This window comes from Podarcis gaigeae (assembly GCF_964106915.1).
Source record: "Podarcis gaigeae genome assembly, chromosome: 2".
Lineage (NCBI taxonomy): Eukaryota > Metazoa > Chordata > Lepidosauria > Squamata > Lacertidae > Podarcis > Podarcis gaigeae.
Genome location: NC_139679.1, coordinates 70228649 through 70246606, shown reverse-complemented (window position 1 = coordinate 70246606; position 17958 = coordinate 70228649). Strand labels below are relative to the sequence as shown.

Below are 17958 nucleotides of genomic sequence, written 5' to 3'. Positions count from 1 at the left end.
CTACAAAGCCAGCTGCCCTGCTTGGAATCAATTTATTTATTAACATACATAAGCACATTGCTGTTACAGAATTTGTGCTTTCAAAAAAACAATTACTGTACGTGAGAGAAAGGAAACCAAGCATGGAATGAAAGAGGAAAGAGGGTAGGGAAAGAGGAAAGGGTTTTTTTGGAGGGGGGAAGAGCCCACCCAGAGTCTCCCCTTGTCCCAGGCTCTCAGGGCAAATAAAGGCCTAAGGAGAAGGGTCTGAAATGGGCTTATTTCTGAAACAAGAGGGGCATTTGGGCACAGAACTCTGGAGGGGGGAAAGTTCCTTGCTGCTAGAGCCCAGAGATGGACGGGGCTCTCCTTTGCTTCCCTGGGTGCCTCAGGTGTGTGTTGGGGGGACCAAACAGAGAAGTGGGGGGATGGGAGCCAGAGCCTTGCCCAGACAAGGGCCATTTTATTGCCATATTTTATTTTAAATTCGTGCAAAATACTCAAAACTCTGGGCAGAGTCTGAGAGGAGGAAGCGACCCTCCCCACCCACCCCCAAGAGCAGCACTCACAGGAGATCAACCCAGATGGTATACATGGCATTTGGGGGAGTGTCAGAAAAAACCCAATGGGCTAAGAGGCAATTGGAAGGGGGAAGGATCTGCAGGGAAGCTACCAACAAAGAGGGGGACCAGGCAGATTTACACGTTTCCTATTTGACAACATTAGAAAAACAGGGAGAAGAGAGAGAGAGAAAGAGAAAGAGAAAGAGAGCTGGAAAAAGTTACCCCGGAGTACCATGGAGAATATCCTGTCTGGCTGGGGCACAATCTTAGGCCCTGGACCGCAGGGCTACAATACGGAGCAAGCAGGCACCAGGCCCTCACTGCGGCTGCTCCAGGCTTGCACTCGCTGGGTGCAGGATACAGGAGTCAGGCAGGGGAGCTGGCCTTAAACGCTGCCCCCAAAGTTCTCCTCGTCTTCTGGCACTGGGTCCGCATCCCAACAGGTGATATCAATCTCTGAGGGCGGAATCAAATGCATGACCTGTGAGGGAGGGTGGCTGGCTCTTTTCCCCCCTTTGAAAAGGGGTGGTCCCCAAAGCCCACTCTTCTAGGGGTCCCCAGAAGAGGAAGCGCATCCTCCCTCCCACCTGCCCATCCATCCCTGATCCTCACCTGGGGGCTTATTGTAGAACACTGGAGGAGGAGCTTTAGCAGATGGTTCTTCTGATTGGTTAAAGTCTTCATCTTGTGATTGGCTGAAATAACCCTCGCTGGTCTGGAAGAGAAAAGCAAAACGTGGCATGTGCTGTGCTTTGGAAGGTGTCCCTATTCTTTCCCTTCCCAGTTAACCCAGAGCAACAATCACTTTCTGGTTTTGTACTCTCAGACAACGAAGGCCTGAGGAGTAAAATGCTCAAGCTACCCATGAGCTAGCACGTGTGAAAGGGTCCAAAAGTTTGTGGAACATGCATGGTCTAAAGACTGCAGCAAGGTGCACATATTAAGTTGTTCATCATCATTCTCCAACATTAATAAATAAAGGAATATTTTGTCTGTGTGTGTATAAATAAGACATGAAAGAAGATGTGTCCTGCATAGGGAACTTTTTAATGTTTGATGTTTTATGTTTTACTGTGCTTGGTGTTTTAATTTGTTGCAAGCCACCCAGGGTGGCTGGGGCAACCCAGTCAGTTGGGCAGCACATAAATAACAAAATTATTATTATTATTACTTCTCCGGTGGCAGGGGCCAAAGGAGACACACTTTAAATGAACACGAAGCTGTGGTACCTCATGATCCTGTTTTGATCTGCAAGGCAGGGCCAGGAGCTTTCAGAAGTGCTCCCCAGGCCCTGCTGCCAGCCTGAGCGCCCCCCTCCTCACCTGCGTGCTTTCCTTTTGGGCAGTCTCCCCGTTGGTGAGCAGCTGGGGCTCTTGGTGCACCCCGGAAGCTTCCTGCAGGGCGTGCTGGTAGCTGAGGGTCATCTGGTGCAGCCCCTCAATGGCAATGATGCTGGCTGGCTCTTCATCCTGCTCAGCATCGCAGAAGGTGGCCGGGGGCTCGGGCAGGTCGTTGAAGTTCAACAGGTTGTCTTCCAGGAGGCTGGCGGAGGGTGGGGGCTCCACTGCCCCTGGGGGGGCATCCACCTCGACCAGCATGGGGGCGGCGGCGGGCGGCCCGTCGTGAAGGTCCCACGGGGCTGGGGTGGGGGGCCCGCCTTGGAGCTCCCAGGCGTCGGGAGGGGTGGGCTCAGCAGCGGCGCTGTCGTTCTGCCACAGGTCGAGGATGTTCTCTGACGGCGGGGCGGGGGGCTGGGAGAACCCAAAGGCCTCGCCCAGATCCAGGGCGCCTTCACTCTGCATGGGCAGAGGGGCTGCTGGGAACAGAGGCTCTTCTTTAGGAGGCGGGGCCTCTGGGAACAGAGGCTCGTCTTTGGGCTCTGGAAACACCAGGTCTTCCGTGGGGCCAGCCCCGCCTTGCTGCGGCTCTGCCCAGTCCGCTGCCTGCCAGGCTGTGGCCCCCACAGGGGGCTCCTCGGCCTTCTCCATCGGAGGCTCCACGCTGGCAGGGGCCCAGCTCATTGCGGATGCCACCGCTGTCTCGTCACTGCTGGGGCTGGAGGAGTCTGCAGAGGGGAGGAAGCGAGAGAGGAGGTTCCTCAGCAGACCTGGAGGGAGGGAGCCCGCAGCCTGAGGACCCGGGAGAGGGGCAAGCCATAGGGGCGAGGGGGCTGCACGTACCTTTCAATGCACCCTGCTGCGTTACCTCATCCAGGGCCCGCTCAATCTGCTCCCCAACAGGCGTTGAGGCTGTGCTGGAGTCACAGGGGCTACTGGCGGAGGCAGAGACCTTTCTGTGCGTTTCCGACTGGCTGCCTGTGAAGGAGCCACACGGGCACTCAGGTGGGGAGCCCACAAGTCAAAGGCCACGACACCCCCCTAGCCACAGGGCCCGCCAGTTGCACTCCCAAGCACGCAGGGCAGCTCCGTTTGAACAACAACGACGGCAACAAGGCACCAAGATCTGACTCCTCCTGAAATGTGCAATTTCCCCAACTTACCCAGTCGACAAAATTAACCGCCTGCCCTTCAGTGACCCTAACCCTACAGCAAGTTATATGGCATAAAGGTTTCACTTTGCTTTTTGCGGACAAATGTGCTGGATACGGAAGGAGTGAAGAAGGGGGAAAAGCCCTCTTTTGCGGAGGGTGGAGGCAGAACTATTGTGTCATGTACAACCATGGGGGCCCTGAAGTTCTCTATGTCAAATGGCACTTAAAATTAGGAATGAGGAAACCGTGGCTCTCCCAGCTCCCATTGTCCACAGCCATCATGGCCAATGGTCAGGGATGATGGGAGTTGTAATCCAGCAACACTGGGAGGCCAGTTTTGCCACCCCCTCCTTTATAGGACGTATCCTCCCCTTTTTACTATCTTTGGAAGCAGAGTCTACAGGAAAAAATAACGCCCCTCCCCACTGCAAACATCAGGTGAAGGGACAACTTTAGAAGGTCTTCTCTGTCCCAGACTTAGTACTGCCATCACAAACCCAGTTCGCCCAGTATATCCATCCTACACCCTGGTTCAGGGATATCCCGTTATGCAGTACAACTGGTCCAGTAGAAACATGCTCTCTGCAGCATTGTCTGTGTATGTGTGCGTGTGTGTGTGTGTGCCTGCCTGCCTGCCTGCCTGCATCATAGCTGTAAACCTTTTCCTTTTTTTGCAGGAATTCCCTTATTCCAGCGCCGTTTCCCGCTGCTTCATGCTGCTATCCCGGATTGTTAGATATCCCGTAGACTGTCCCCGGGACAGTTGAGGCTGCTGATCCCTTATTTTTGATACTGCTGATCCCTTATTTTCAAATCTGAAAGTCGACAGCTATGGTGTGCATACTGTTTGTCTCTCTCTGTGTGTACATGTGTGTGTGGTTCATCTTCTGTTTGCATAAATTTTGGCTGCCCCTTTTCTAATCTGGGGAAACGGGTGCTCTGTTCTACAGTCACAATCGGCCTAACTGGTTTTCATTTGAGGCTCTCTGTTCACTGCCTCCACCCTGCCTATAGGGCATCAATACATCGGCCTGCAAATCCATGCTTGGATTTACGGTGTAGCTACTGATGTTGAGAAGTCCCTGTTGCAGCCTACCTAACCGAAGCTGTTTTTTAAAAGGTGAACCGGACGGGGGGGGCGTAGATGTGGGGCGCCAAAGGGGAGGTTTCCGTCTTATATACAAAGCCAGCCCCCCTGAGGGCGGTAGCTGCCGAAGCATAACGCTAGGCCCCTCTCCGCTCTTCTGGGGCTACACTCCTGCCATGCAGTGAGCACAAGAGAGAGCAGGCTGCGCCCTGAGTCTTCCCTGGTCCAGTCTGCGGGGCCAGTGTTTCTCAGACACTCACGGACACTTAGTCCTTCCTTTCAGAGATGCCTGCGGAGTGAGATTGGGCTTGGCCAAAGATGCAAGGTGTGGGGCGGGTGAGCAAGGCCCCCGAAGCAGCTGCCTCCCCAACCGACTCCCCAAAGCCCGGCCGGGGCCTGGCTACCTACATGGGAAGAAGGAGGAGAGGTTTGGTGTGCGGTGGCAAGAGATATAGGGGAAGGGAGTCCGTGGAGGGGAGGAGGAGGAGGAGGAGAAGGAAGGCGGCCCACTGTCAGGTGTCTTTATGAAAGGACAGTGCAGACGACCTGCTGAGAGAAAGACAAGACAGACGGACGGAGACAGAGAAAGCAGAAGAGAATGATCAGTCTCCCCTCCAGCTGCCCACTCCATCTCCCGCCCGCCCCCCTGCTCATGCCAGTGGGCAAGCAAGGCCCACGTGAGGGGCTGGGGAGGCAGGGGAAGACTGTGAGGGAGGCGGGTCTCTGCAAAGGCAATGAGGAGGGTGGGAGGAGGCTCCTGGGAGCAGCAGTGCAGGGTGGGGGGCTGGGGAAAAGCAAAGGCAGCGGCTGGGGGGCACGAGGGCCAGGCTGGAGCAGTGTGGAAGGGGCAGGATGGCATCAGGAAGGCTGGGCGGTGCAAGAAAGTGAAGCGGGAGAGAAGAGGAAGCTCGGAGGCAGGATACGCAAGTGGTGCCGGGGAAGACGAGTTCATGCCAAGGTCCCTACGTCAACTGGCAACCTGGTCCCCAATAGAGAGCCAACCCAAACTATCACACAGAAGGGTGAACCCAAAGCTGTAACGCAGAGGGCTCCAGAGAGCAGAGTTCATGCCTTACCCCCGAGGCAGGGATAGTCACAGCTGCACCATTCTCTGCGGTGGGCAGCCCAAGGAGCCAGAAAAAGCCACAGCAGAGGTGCAAAGGAGTTCTCTAGCATGAACCACCCGTGGAGGCTGCTACAAATAAAGCGCTGAGTCTCTGTGCTTCTTTGCCAAAACAATGCCTGGAGGTTCTGTGGCCTACTCAGGTCTGGTGGGCTGTACAAAACTCACACGCAGCCAAGAAGTGTGTCCTAAGCAGCAGCCAGGAATTGAGGTGGGATAGAGCACAAGAGAAAATCTCACCCGCTGCTGCCCCTGCTTTCTTTTGTCCAGTTCCTTCCATAGGGAAACCTGTGGCCTCCCAGACAATATCAGGCTACACATCCCATCTCCTCTGATCATCAGCCATGCTGGATGAGGCTGAAGGAGCCCAACACCTCCTGGAGGGCCATAGGTTCTCCCTCCTAGCTACAGAGACACAGTCTCGCTTGATGCAATAAAAACTGCGGCAGGATTTCTGTCTTGTTTGCATTGGCTTATTCCTAGTGTCCCTTTGCTCACCTGCCCACCCCAGCAGTACCATTCTTCAGACAGCACTGTCAAGGGCAGAAAAAGGCTGCTAGGCCGGAGCATCCCCCCAAGGCTGGCCAATTCGATAAATAACACTGAGAGCTCCTGCTGCCTAGCTAACATCAGACCCATTCACATACTGGGATGATGCAACTGAGGTGATGGAGGACCACTTTGCTGCATGGACACCACTTGGAAACTTGCCACCAGGGAAGCCAATTGTCTGCAGGATCCAGACACCATGAAAGCAGGGGGTGGTGATGACGGGCTGCCAATTCAGATTTAGCCCAGAATGGAACGTTTTCTACATCAATGACTACATGATCAATGATCTTTTGCTTCCACGTTAATTTCTCAAAGGGTGAGAGGTTCACTATAGCGTCCTCAAAGACAGATGATCCCCCAGACCCTGTCTTGAAAATCAAGCTATGCTAGATTTGATCCACAGCCCAGAAACACACGCCTTGTGTGGCGCTGGCATCAGCAGCAGCCTCTGATCCAGGAGGGATCTTGTGAGCCTTGAGCAAGAGACAGGCAGGACAACCTGGGCCACAGATGTCTCACTCTGAGCCCCGCGTGCTGGATAATGACGTAGTAGAGCCCTGAAGACCTCATTTCGACTGTTCTCCAAAACTGACGAAACTGTTGCCGTTTTGGACAATGAAATGGTTATGAACTAGAACACAGTGGTATCTCGGGTTAAGTACTTAATTTGTTCCGGAGCTCCGTTCTTAACCTGAAGCACCACTTTAGCTAATGGGGCCTCCTGCTGCCGTCGCGCCGCCGGAGCATGATTTCTGTTCTCATCCTGAAGCAAAGTTCTTAACCTGAAGCACTATTTCTGGGTTAGCGGAGTCTGTAACCTGAAGCGTATGTAACCTGAAGCGTATGTAACCTGAGGTACCACTGTATACATATCCAACAACAACACCTAATCAAATTATTGGACGCAAAACTTGGTTATATGTGATAAGAAAGGACATAAGTCTTTTGTTATAGTTAGGTATTTGCCACTTTTCAGGCTTTCATAGGATGCTGGCTGTTTCCCTTATGGTGAGACTCAGCAGCAGGGAATGTCTCTTCTCTGCACCTCATTCTGTGTTCAACTGACCTCTGGTCATGTTTTTGAGTTTTGCCTTTGCTTCCTTAAACAACCCCCCCATCTGCTCATATCATCCGTAGCAGACATTTCCAAGTGTCTGGATGCCCACTGCCTTGCCCTGAGATTTATACTTCCCCACCTTCCATTCAAAAACAAAAACAAAACAAAAACCAGGTTGCTGAAATCTTCCTGACCGCTTCCCCACCAACCCTCATCCCCCCATTTTCTGTACTCCCTGCCTGAAGCAGCGCCAGCGAGGGCTCTCTACCTGTTCTGTTGATGGGCGGGGCTGTCTCTGAACTGGCCGAAGCCACTCGCTCTTGCTGCCTGAAGAACTCGCGGGGGTTCTCGGGCCTCTGAGCAATGATAGCAGCCGCCTCCTGTCGGGATGCGAGGGGAAGAAGCGAGAGAGGACGGTCAAGGGCAGCCCAGTCCACAGGCCCACACAGACCCCGTCATAAACCCAGCCCGAACCCCCTCACACCACCGCTGCCCCTCCCCATGCAGTTGCCAGGGCAACAGTGACAAAACATGATACGTGCCACACACAAACAGTGTCCCTCACCCCATGCCCCAACCCCACCCCCAGCAGCAGCAATGGCACACAGTGACGGGGGGGGGGAGAAAGAAAAGTGACAGCACCACAATCTGTCTTCCTCTTCTGACAAAATGGAACATGTATGTAAGCAAAGGAGAGACGAGGACAGCCGGGATCCCGCCTTGCTCCCCAGAGAGAGAACTGATGCCCAGCCTTGCTTAAGCACAGACTTCCGCTCATCAACAGCACACTCCAGCTTCTCCACAGGACAACAGTCGCCAGAATTGAAGGCCCCCCTCCCCGCCAAAACTCTCCACACACAAACGCGACAACCCTCATGCAGCAAGAGCCCTGTAGGGTGCATGGAGGTCCTGCTGCCTACACAACGCATGCTGTGCCCCGGGGCCGCACTCACCTCCACCTCTGACTCAGACTTTTTGGGCTGCTGCCTGTCTTCGTCGTCCTCCTGCTCCCCCTAGGGAGAGAGGTCAGCGTCAGCCCCAGGGCACCTCAACCACACCAGAAGACCCTACATTTGTCTGTCTGTCTGTCTGTCTGTTTGCTTTACTGTTATTCTCCTGGCCTAGCACAAAGCTGGAGAGAGGAAGAGCTCTTGGGCAGCAAGGCGTCCTCACCCTGGCTGCAGAGTGGGTCCCCAATGTCACCAGCCAGCCTTGGTGCTGAATCCCTACCTCTGCCAACCTCCTTGGGGGAGCCAGTGGCACAACTGGACAATCCTCCCCCAAGCTCTTGAAGCATCACTTACAAAGATGGACTGCTCCTTCAACCGCTGCTTGGCCTCCTCCGCCTCCAGGGTCTGCTGCTTTCGCCTGGTGGGAAGGGAAAGGAGGAGAAGGAGGAGGAAAAGAAGGCTTGAGAGATCCTGGTACTGGAATGCTAGGACCTGGGTAGGACAGGCCGCAGGCTGACTTGGCTTTCTAACATTTAACATCAATAATAATAATAATAATAATATCCCACCCTTCCTTGCAAAGCATCAGGAAGTAGCCAATCAGTCAAAAGATAGCCTTCTCCATTCAGGAACCATGGAGAACCGCCTGACCTCCAACTTTATTCCAAAGTTGTGTATATTTTAAATTTTCTGTTGCACCCTCACTTAATCCTTATTATGCACCATTTCCCCCATTAGCTCTTATTTCAAGGCCTCTTAAATCATTTTCACTGGTCTCTAGAGCCCACTCTAAAGCTTGCTCTGTGCCTATTTTGCCAGCAAGCAGGAAAATCTCTTGGGCACCTCCAGATAGCATGGCCTTTTTTAAATTTTCTGCAATGTGTCTTTGATGCAATAATAACGCATTAGCCGTGGATTTACACTGGACAGCCCACACATCATTCCGCTTTCTTAGTTGTTTGGCAATGCTACTGCATGTGCTGCTGCACTATTGCCATTGGGAGGGAGGGGCACCCTTTTGCTATAGCACAACCAAAGCAGGACAACCCACCCATCCCAGAAGTTGCAGAATTTCAGCAGGAAGCGATGGGGCATGCACCAGCTGGAAATGAAGCAGCATATCCACTTCTGAACCTTCGCAGGCCCAAACAACATTGAAAGCGGAATCACGTATAGCTGCCCTGATACCATCTTGAGCACAGATCATCATGCTTGTGTGATAAAAAGAACATTTGGAGGGGTTATTATGCCTTGTGTTCTAGGAGCCCCTCTGCTAAATGCCTCCTGTCGCTCCGTGTTTTGCAAGTGTGTCCCATTCCAAATCCCATCCTGTTTCTGCCTCCCACCTTTAAACGGTTACCTTCTGAGCTTCCTTTCTTAGGTGTTACACTTTACATGTTAGCCTATTGCATTTCATACCTTGTCAGCTCACCAAGGTGTTCCAAGTTCTTATCCTACCACTTGGCATTCTGTCTGCTGCATGTTCACCTACCTAGGAACCACTGTTGTGTATGAAAACGATGATGTGTTTGTACTCTTAATCCAGCCTACCATAGCTGTTTGGATATAAACCACAACACGAGAAAGTATGCCCAAATATGTCCTGCCCAGGCTGGGCCCAATCTATCTCTCTATTAAAATTTAATCACTGCCACTCATGCAAATGCAAAACGATTTAAGTGCTTCACTTCAGAGACCGTAATCGTTCAGCAGTTATGAAACAGCACTGCCATCTGACACACACAGCCCTCCAAAGAGCTACAGAAGTCCTGATAAACCTGGGAAATCACAGAATAGGGACCGTTTATTGCACATATGGAATATGAAACCATTAAAGGCATATTGGCTACTGTTGCATGGTTCCCTCTGCTCCCAAATGAATATGCAGGAGGTGGCAAAGACCTATAATTTCAGATGTTTCTTTAATCTATTCTGGTAAGACACAGGACAAGTGGTATGGCTTTGACCAATCCTTCTGTCATCAGAAGAAGTAAACATTGTTCAGCCCGGACACTGAGGTCCAGCGCTGAGGGCCTTCTGGCAGTTCCCTTGCTGCAAAAAGCCAAGTTACAGGGAACCAGGCAGAGGGCCTTCACGGTAGTGGCACCTGCCCTGTGGAACGCTTTCCCACCAGATGTCAAAGAGAAAAACAACTACCAGACTTTTAGAAGACATCTGAAGGTAGCCCTGTTTAGGGAAGCTTTTAATGTTTAACAGACTTTTGTATTTTAATATTTTGTTGGAAGCTGCCCAGAGTGGCTGGGGAAACCCAGCCAGATGGGTGGGGTATAAATAAATTGTTGTTGTTGTTGTTGTTGTAAATTGAAAGCTTGGGATTATCCTACAACAACAAGGGAAACAACTGGGAAAGGGCACTGTGCCAGGGTGCTGCTGTGCAGTGGCTTTCTACCGCACATGACTGCAGGAAAGAGCTCTTTCCAAATTCAACTGCTTAGCCAACCCCCCCCCCCCCAAAATCTGCCATGAAATCTTTCCGAAGAACACACTCAGGTTTCTGCCAGGACTTTGGGGTCTCATCTCTATTCGGTGTGAAGTGCCAGACTGTGCTCCAACATAACATGGCAGAGAACAATCAGCAGTGGTGGGCAAGCCACTTTTCAGGGAGAATTGCCTGCCATTAATTGTCTTCATTGGCTTTCAAAGAGCCCCAAGATGCCATGGAACACAGCTTGAAAAGCACTGGTATTATAGAGAGGAAGCAGAATGTGGATTGGGGAGGTTCCAATTCCCATTCACCCATGAAGCGCTCTGAATGACTTTAGGTCAGCCGCTACCTCCCAGCTGAACCTACCTCCTAGGAATGTTTTGGAGGAAACAGCTATTACCAGCGCAATACATTCAATAAACATGTACAGTGGATGCTTGGGTTGCGGACGTGATCCGAGCGGGATGCACGTTCGGAATCCGCAGCATTTGCAACCCACAGTGGCGTGTCTGCGCATGCGCGGGTTGTGATTTGGCGCGTCTGCGCATGCGCGACCACAAAAACCCAGAAGCAACCCATTCTGGTACTTCCAGGTTTCGGCGATCCGTAACCCAAAAAACCTGAAGCGTCTGTAACCCGAGGTATGACTGTATATGACTCTGTGAGCAATTAAATTGAAAACAGCAAGAAGTGAGGCTGATATATACCTCCAACTGCACTAAATAATCATGCTGAGTTCAAGCAGACTCCCACCACCATCAGTACTGGCAGCATAACATTCAGGAAGGACCAAGAGGCACTTAGGCCTATACAAACAGAGGGAGGAGCAACAGGGCAGCCAATGAAACAGGGCCACTTTTGCTTCCCACAAGGAAGCAACGTGGAAGAGGCATCCTTGCCTGCAAGCAGGATTAGAGCACAAGAGCCCTCTCCCTCCTGTTGGACGAACCGATATTTGCCCATCTTGGCTTGCTAAGGAACCACCCGTGTTGCCTCCTTGGCTCCCTTTGCACACAGACAACACCACGGCCAGACCCTCCTGGCTGCCCCTTGCCTGTGTTCCTCAATCTGCTCCTCGCGCTCCCGGTAGCGCTTCTCTCGCTCCTCCTGCTCCTGCCTCTCCTGCTCCATGCGCTCTTGCTCAAAACGCAGCCGCTCGTCCAGGGCCTTCTTCCGCTCCTCCTCCTTGCGCAGCTCCTCCTCTTTCTGCAAGGGACAGAAAAGAGGGAGAGGGTAGGTGCTGCACCTCACACAGAAGGGCTGGAACAGGGATGAAAGTAAGGAAAGACATACGTGTGTGTGTGTGTGTGTGTGTGTGTGTGTGTGTGAGAGAGAGAGAGAGAGAGAGAGAGAGAGAGAGAGAGAGGTATGATGGATTAGATAGATAATAGATATAGATAGATGATAGATGATAGATTAGATAGATGATAGATTAGATAGATAGATAGATAGATGATAGATGATAGATAGATGATAGATAGATAGATAGATAGATAGATAGATAGATAGATAGATAGATAGATAGATAGTCATAGCTAATCACAGACTTGACCTGCCCAGGGACAGGGCTTCCTTGGTAAAACCTTTCTACCTTGGCCTGCTCCCAGAACTGCTCCCGGTTGAGTCGCTTCATCTCCACAGCAGCATCAGTCTTCTGGTAGGTGGTGCCCTGAAACAAAGAAATCAAATCAGGAGAGAGACGTGTATGTGTGTGAATGAGCACACACAGATAACAAGACAACTTGCCAGGTTCCCACTGCCCTGGTGTGTTTCACAATGCTTTGTAACAGCATGGGGGTAACTGACCAGAATATTCTTCAAGGCAGTTCAAAACGTATGCTGGAGGATTTGCAGTGCACCCATCGCAGCCAGTGAGGTTAATCTGAGGTTATTGCTAACTGAAACGTCCACTCCACTGTAACCATCTTTCTTACCCTGTGTCAACAGCCTTCCAAAACCTGGTGCCTGCAGATGGTGTTGGACTACAGCTCCCATCTCCCCCTAGTCCCAGGCCATGCTGGCAGGGGCTGATGGGAGCTGTAGTCCAAATCTGGGGAAGGCTGCCCTAAGTAGAATTTACTTTCAGCAGACCAGCCACACCCAAGCCCAGAAGAGGCTGGTGCTGCTTCTCCCCAGCAAGGGGAAAGGGGGACATGGCAAAGAAGGAGCATTACCACGGGCTGTGCATTCTCATCCTCACGCAGGCGGAGACGGTGCAGCACCGGGCTGGCAATGCGGGCGAGGCCGTTGGAGAGCCGCTGCCCAATGGCTCCTGGGTCGATGTCTTCCACACTGCTAGCGTTGACAATGACATCCACACCCTGTTGAGACATTCAAACCACACTGAAAAATGAAGGTCCGGCCACCAAGCTGGAGAAGATGACATAGACCTGTCTGGCCTCTGAGGCTCCAGGGAGCAGGACTAGGACCAGGAAAAGAGATTTCAGCTCAGCACCAGAGGACACTTCCTCTTTATTGGGAAGAGAGCTGCTAGACAGTAGACAAAGACTGTGTTGGGAGGTGGTGGGCTCTCCTCCAATGGAGCTATTTAAGCGGAGTCTGGATGAGCATATTTATCAGGGATACTGTAGCTTCAAAGGCGGGGAACCCCTTTCAGAGAGAGCCTGCATTCCCTCTTGGGTAGTTTTGTGGGGGGCTGCTTGCCAGTGATGGGCAGGGCCAGAGGCAAAAGCAAGCAGGGCAAAGGATGTGTGACATTTACCTTTGTAGAGCAGGCTCTACTCCAGCCACACAAAAGCCAGAGGCTTACACCCACCTGTGCACCCGCTACCTGCCTACCTAAACTGGGCAAGCAGGAGGCATGAGCATGGCTCAAGAACATATACCAGCCAGGCAAAAGCACTTTAGAAAGCCACAAATTAGGCTGATGAGGGGCAAGGACTAAGAAGGGTCCCAAGGGCTGGGTGGAGAGGCCTGGAGGGCCACATCTGGCCCCCTGACCTCAGGTTCGCCACCCCACTTGAAGCTGCATTTTGCATTGAGCAGGAAGTCAGATGAGGATCTAAGGCAGCTACCCTGGAGGACAACAGCGGAGACCCAGCAGCTGGCACAGGTCTCCTGCCAACAGCTCACAATCAAAACTCCTTGCCCATCCCAGATGTGGAGCCTGTGTCCTTCCAGATGTTATGGGGCTACACTCTCTGTCCACAACTGGAGGGCCACAGGTCTTTCCACCCCTGCATTGCAGGAGAACCATGTTCCCTCTTCCACAAAGTCCAAATCCCTTTTCCACAAGATGAGAACGGACTGTTGCATAGGCACTCCCACCTGCGCACCCTTCCCCAAACAGTTTGCCACTGACCTGGAAGAATTCCGCGACTTTGGCCACATGGCTGGCGCAGGCACACTTGCGGGCATCAGCAACATCCTCTCCCACCTGCCAGGCATAAAGGTGCACAGGGATGGGGAAGGTTAGTGCTGGAAGATGCCACTCTCGTGAGACAGAAGCAGGCAGCATCTTATTCTACATGCACATAGAGAGACACAGGGTACTTGGGAGAGCATCTGGAGAGCTCAGGAGGAGGACAAGGGCGGCACCAGCACGCAAGAAAACGGGATATTCCTCTGGATTTTTTAATGGAAAGCAAGAGCAGCAAGGATTTTCTCTGCAGAAAGGTCTTCCTTGATAATTTTGGAGGAGATGTAGACCAGACATATTACTGTGCCAACAAGGTAGGGAAGAAACACTGCCCCACATGCCTAAATCTGCAGCCTCTTCTAAGTCCTGAAGCATCAATGCTTGGCAGGAGATTTTTTTGCTGTCTTTTTGTTAAGAACTGGGAAACGACACAGAGAGTACATCTTATATTCCTTCACAGTAGATCTCACCCTTGTGAAGGGGGTCTTGCTAGGGCTAGCAGCGATATTCAGTGGTTTCCAAATGGCTGGATATTTGTTGTTCATTTCTGCCCCTGGGCAGCACTTTGTAATGTGTTTCTTCTTTTTAGTCACCCTTCCCCAACCTGGTTCTCTCCAGATGCTTTTGGACTACAAGTCCCATCAGCCTTAGCCACCATGGCCAATGCACAGGGATGCTGGAAATTGTAGTTCTGCCTGGACACTGAGGTCCAGCTCTGAGGGCCTTCTGGAGGTTCCCTTACTGCGAGAAGTGAGGTTACAGGGAAGCAGGCAGAGGGCCTTCACGGTAGTGGCACCCACTCTGTGGAACGCCCTCCCATCAGATGTCATGGAAATATACAACTATCTGACTTTTAGAAGAATTCTGAATTTTTATCGTGTATTTAATATTCTGTCGGTAGCCGCCCAGAGTGGCTGGGGAAACCCAGCCAGATGGATGGGGTATGTATGTATGTATGTATGTATGTATGTATGTATTTATGTATAAATAAATAAAGTTAATAATATTATTATTCAAAATGTCTGGAGGGCATCAGGCCAAAGGCGGCTGGTTCAGACTGTTAAACCCATATTTCTACAAAGACATTTTTTCAAAGGCCTAGTGAAAGGAACTGTCCACAAAAGCAGTATTTAAAGATTGTCACAAGCTGGGATATGTCAGGTAGGATAGGAAGCAAGTCTGGACAGAAAGTGGGAAGGAGAAGGAGCCAGCCCAATGTGTCAGAGTGGTCGACCCTTTCAGATTCATTAAGGAAATGGAATTTGTTCCACTAGAGGGCAGTGCAGACAAATCAATGGAAACCCAGCAGTCAGCAAGGGTTCTGCTAGAAAGACCAACCTCCACATCACAGGCCTCTTCAGAGCCAGCCAGCTTTATGTGCCCCTGTATTCACAGCCCAAGCAGCACTCATGCCAGCCTTCACAAATGATGGGCTGGTGCTTTTTCCTACACAGAGATTATCTTTAGGTAGAAAAAGACTGTGCACAATTAGGCCCTACAGTTGAGACACCAGGGACCTACCATCAGCCTTCGCCATTCAGAGTTTCTCAAACCTGGGTCTCCAGCTGTTGTTGAACTGCAGCTCCCATCATCCCTGACCACTGGTCCTGCTAGCTAGCAATGATGGGAGTTGTAGCCCAACAACAGCTGGAGACCCAGGTTTGAGAAACACTTGGCTGTTTCTGAATTCTCCACCCTAGTTTGAACAGGGCTGCCAGCTCCAGATGCCGAGAAGATTCCTGTGCATAAAGAAGGCTGAATTTCTCCTTGTCTCACCATAGTGGGAGGAAAAGCTGAACTGGTGGAACTTTCCCTTCCCATGCAGTACCAAGGTCCTCTTTTTGTGTGGCCCAGTCAACTTTAATATTGCTCCCCTTCAGCACAGAGCAAGCTACCTCCCAGACTCTTCTTGGACTTACCCAGTTAATGAGGACATATTTAGGGAGGGTGGCCTGAGGGTCTTTGACACTGCAGAATCCGTACATCACTTTCTGGTTCTCAAAATGGCTGGAGAGTTCTTGTAGGCCGCCAGCTGAAGAAGCAAAGAGACAGATTTTATGGGACCCAGACCACACTGCTCTTTCCCTTAGGGACCTGATGGGGCACTGCCTTTCACAGAGCCAGCGCACTGGTTCATCTATCTCAGTACGGTCTGTGCAGATTGGAGCAGGCTCTCTGGGGTTTCCAGCAGGGAATCTTGGTATCTGGAGATGCCAGGGACTGGACCAAAAACCTCTGCATGCAGAGCAGATGACACAGCACTGAACTTCGGCCCTTCTGGTGGGTAGACAGAGGAACGCATGATAAAAGGGACTAATCTCTCAACTTACGGGGCGTGCCCTTGCCACTGCTCATGGCCATTTGCCTCCCCACCCCATGCCACTTCAACTCTAACCCTGTTGAAAAAAATGGGATTTTTAGTTTTCGTCTATTCATGTATGCAACGACAGCAGCGAGGATACTACTGGCCCAGAGATGAAAAGAAGACGAAGTTCCAACCAGAGAAGAATGGCTGATGAAGATGATGGACTATGGCGAAATCGCGAAACTGACTGGGAAAATCAGAAACCAGGAAGAGAAGAATTTTAAGAAGGAATGGGGAAAATTTACAATGTACTTAAGAGAACACTGTAAACAACTAAAAACTTTGGTGGGATTTGAGTAATGCTTGTAATGTACAAAAAACTATGGAAAAATGAATTACTAATTTTTTTAACAAATTAAAGAAAATACGATAAGCAGAAGGGGAAAAAAAGACTGATAATGGTAGCCATGGAAGGGTGGAGGGGATTCAGAGAATCCTAACTGAAGAGGTGAATGATGTGTTTGAATTTAAATTTGTTATGTAAAACTTAATAAAAAATATACTTTAAAAAGAAAAAAGGGGATTTATTTTTTTTGTTTTGTTTTAGGAGAGGGAAGTTTGGTGGAGCACTGAGAACTGCCAGGACTGGATCGGCTAAGCAACATAAGGTTGCCCAGCAAGGAGGCAAGGGCAGGGACAGGAATACTCACTTCCCGAAGCAGCCAGTTTCAGGTTATCGGAGTCATCTTCGTAAGTGTACAAAGCCCTGCAAGTCAGAGAATCACACAATCAGGTTCGGAGAAGCATGTACGGATAAGGGCAGGACCGCGCAAATCCTTCACTATCTAACTCTTGTACTGAGGAAATGCAGATATAGTGCTAGGTAAAATTGGAGGCTAGGGCTTGGATTAAGCAGATTTGCACATGTTGGCTTATTTTTTTGCCGAACTGGTTCTGCTCCTGTAGCCCTCGAGTAGCAGGGAGACAAACAGCACAGAACCACAAAGCCCAACCACATAGTCACTGCAGTTGTAGGACTTCAGAGATCTTGGTGGCCTTCATACACACTCTTCTTAGCCCCCAAGGTCTACAAACTTGATTTTTAAAATAAAATGTAAGTTTCCTGGTATGGTCTATGGACCAACACAATAAATACTATTTTAATAAAATGAAAGTTGACCCTCAGGATGCTGAATTCGGTATTTGTGTGGTGCTTGCACATGATGCACAATAAACACAGTTCTGAGTAAAGGACAACAATGTCTTGTCCAGAGAATGCCCCTCATTCCAGAGAAAGCCTTGCATGACAACATATTTCAACCCCTCTGAAAGCCGTGCCCCAGGAAACAGAAAGAAAGCAACAGATATTTCCAAACTTGCTTCCTTCCAAATCACATTTGGAGTCTAGGGGAAGAAATGATGGGCTCACCCACACAAATCCAAGATGATGTTCACTGTCATAGGGTGATACATCTACCAGTGTCTTGGTTAGTGAGGGAAGATCCACAGCATGCTCTATCACCCCTGAAACTTTGCTCTTCCTTCCACTTGTCCCCCAAAGATGCACATTCCACAAATTTGAGAATTATTTATAGAAAGCACCATGTATATTGGGCAGCAGGCACCCTCAGAGGACCAGGCCTCCTGGAGCATGCCTGGAGCAGAGAAATTAAAAATGCCCTTGAGCAACAGCAAACTGCCTGTCTCATGTGTGATTCCCAGATGGGCTATATTTGGTTTGTGTGCATGCACAGACATAGAGTCATTTGAATTAAACTATTTTCAGTAGATTTCCTAAGAAAAGCTCTGCTGAATCAGACCTTTTGTCTGTTCTGAACTCTCTTCCACTAAAGAGCTAAAGAGCCCCAGACCCAAATGTTGTAATCTTTCCTTATTTGGGAGTTTCTCCAGCCTCCTGGTCACTTTGGTTGCCTGTTTCTAAACACTCATCCCAGACTAGCAAGAGGCATTCTCAGGCTTCAAGGACTCATTCCAGCCAGGCAAAAGCACTTGGGTGGGAAGGAGG

The 17958-nt window shown here is 50.7% G+C and overlaps 1 protein-coding gene across 13 annotated transcripts in view; it reads right to left on the bottom strand.

The window, feature by feature from the left end:
• Nucleotides 1–13: 13 nt before the first annotated feature.
• The window catches only part of DBN1 (drebrin 1), a 41433-nt gene continuing 23488 nt past the window's right edge, over nucleotides 14–17958 (bottom strand). For 4 of the 13 annotated variants that reach the window (XM_083726269.1, XM_083726271.1, XM_083726263.1 and 1 more), the window contains exons 2-15: nucleotides 16643–16698; nucleotides 15547–15659; nucleotides 13571–13645; nucleotides 12423–12569; nucleotides 11840–11917; nucleotides 11303–11454; nucleotides 8157–8220; nucleotides 7806–7865; nucleotides 7121–7232; nucleotides 4529–4669; nucleotides 2723–2857; nucleotides 1865–2607; nucleotides 1155–1257; nucleotides 14–998 (exon numbers count right to left, since the gene is read on the bottom strand). In XM_083726269.1, coding sequence (XP_083582395.1) covers nucleotides 928–998; nucleotides 1155–1257; nucleotides 1865–2607; nucleotides 2723–2857; nucleotides 4529–4669; nucleotides 7121–7232; nucleotides 7806–7865; nucleotides 8157–8220; nucleotides 11303–11454; nucleotides 11840–11917; nucleotides 12423–12569; nucleotides 13571–13645; nucleotides 15547–15659; nucleotides 16643–16698 — 2050 coding nt within the window. In that variant the 3' untranslated portion in view covers nucleotides 14–927. The remainder of the gene's footprint in view (nucleotides 999–1154; nucleotides 1258–1864; nucleotides 2608–2722; nucleotides 2858–4528; nucleotides 4670–7120; nucleotides 7233–7805; nucleotides 7866–8156; nucleotides 8221–11302; nucleotides 11455–11839; nucleotides 11918–12422; nucleotides 12570–13570; nucleotides 13646–15546; nucleotides 15660–16642; nucleotides 16699–17958) is intronic. The other 9 variants (XM_083726275.1, XM_083726264.1, XM_083726274.1 and 6 more) reach the window with 4 other exon arrangements.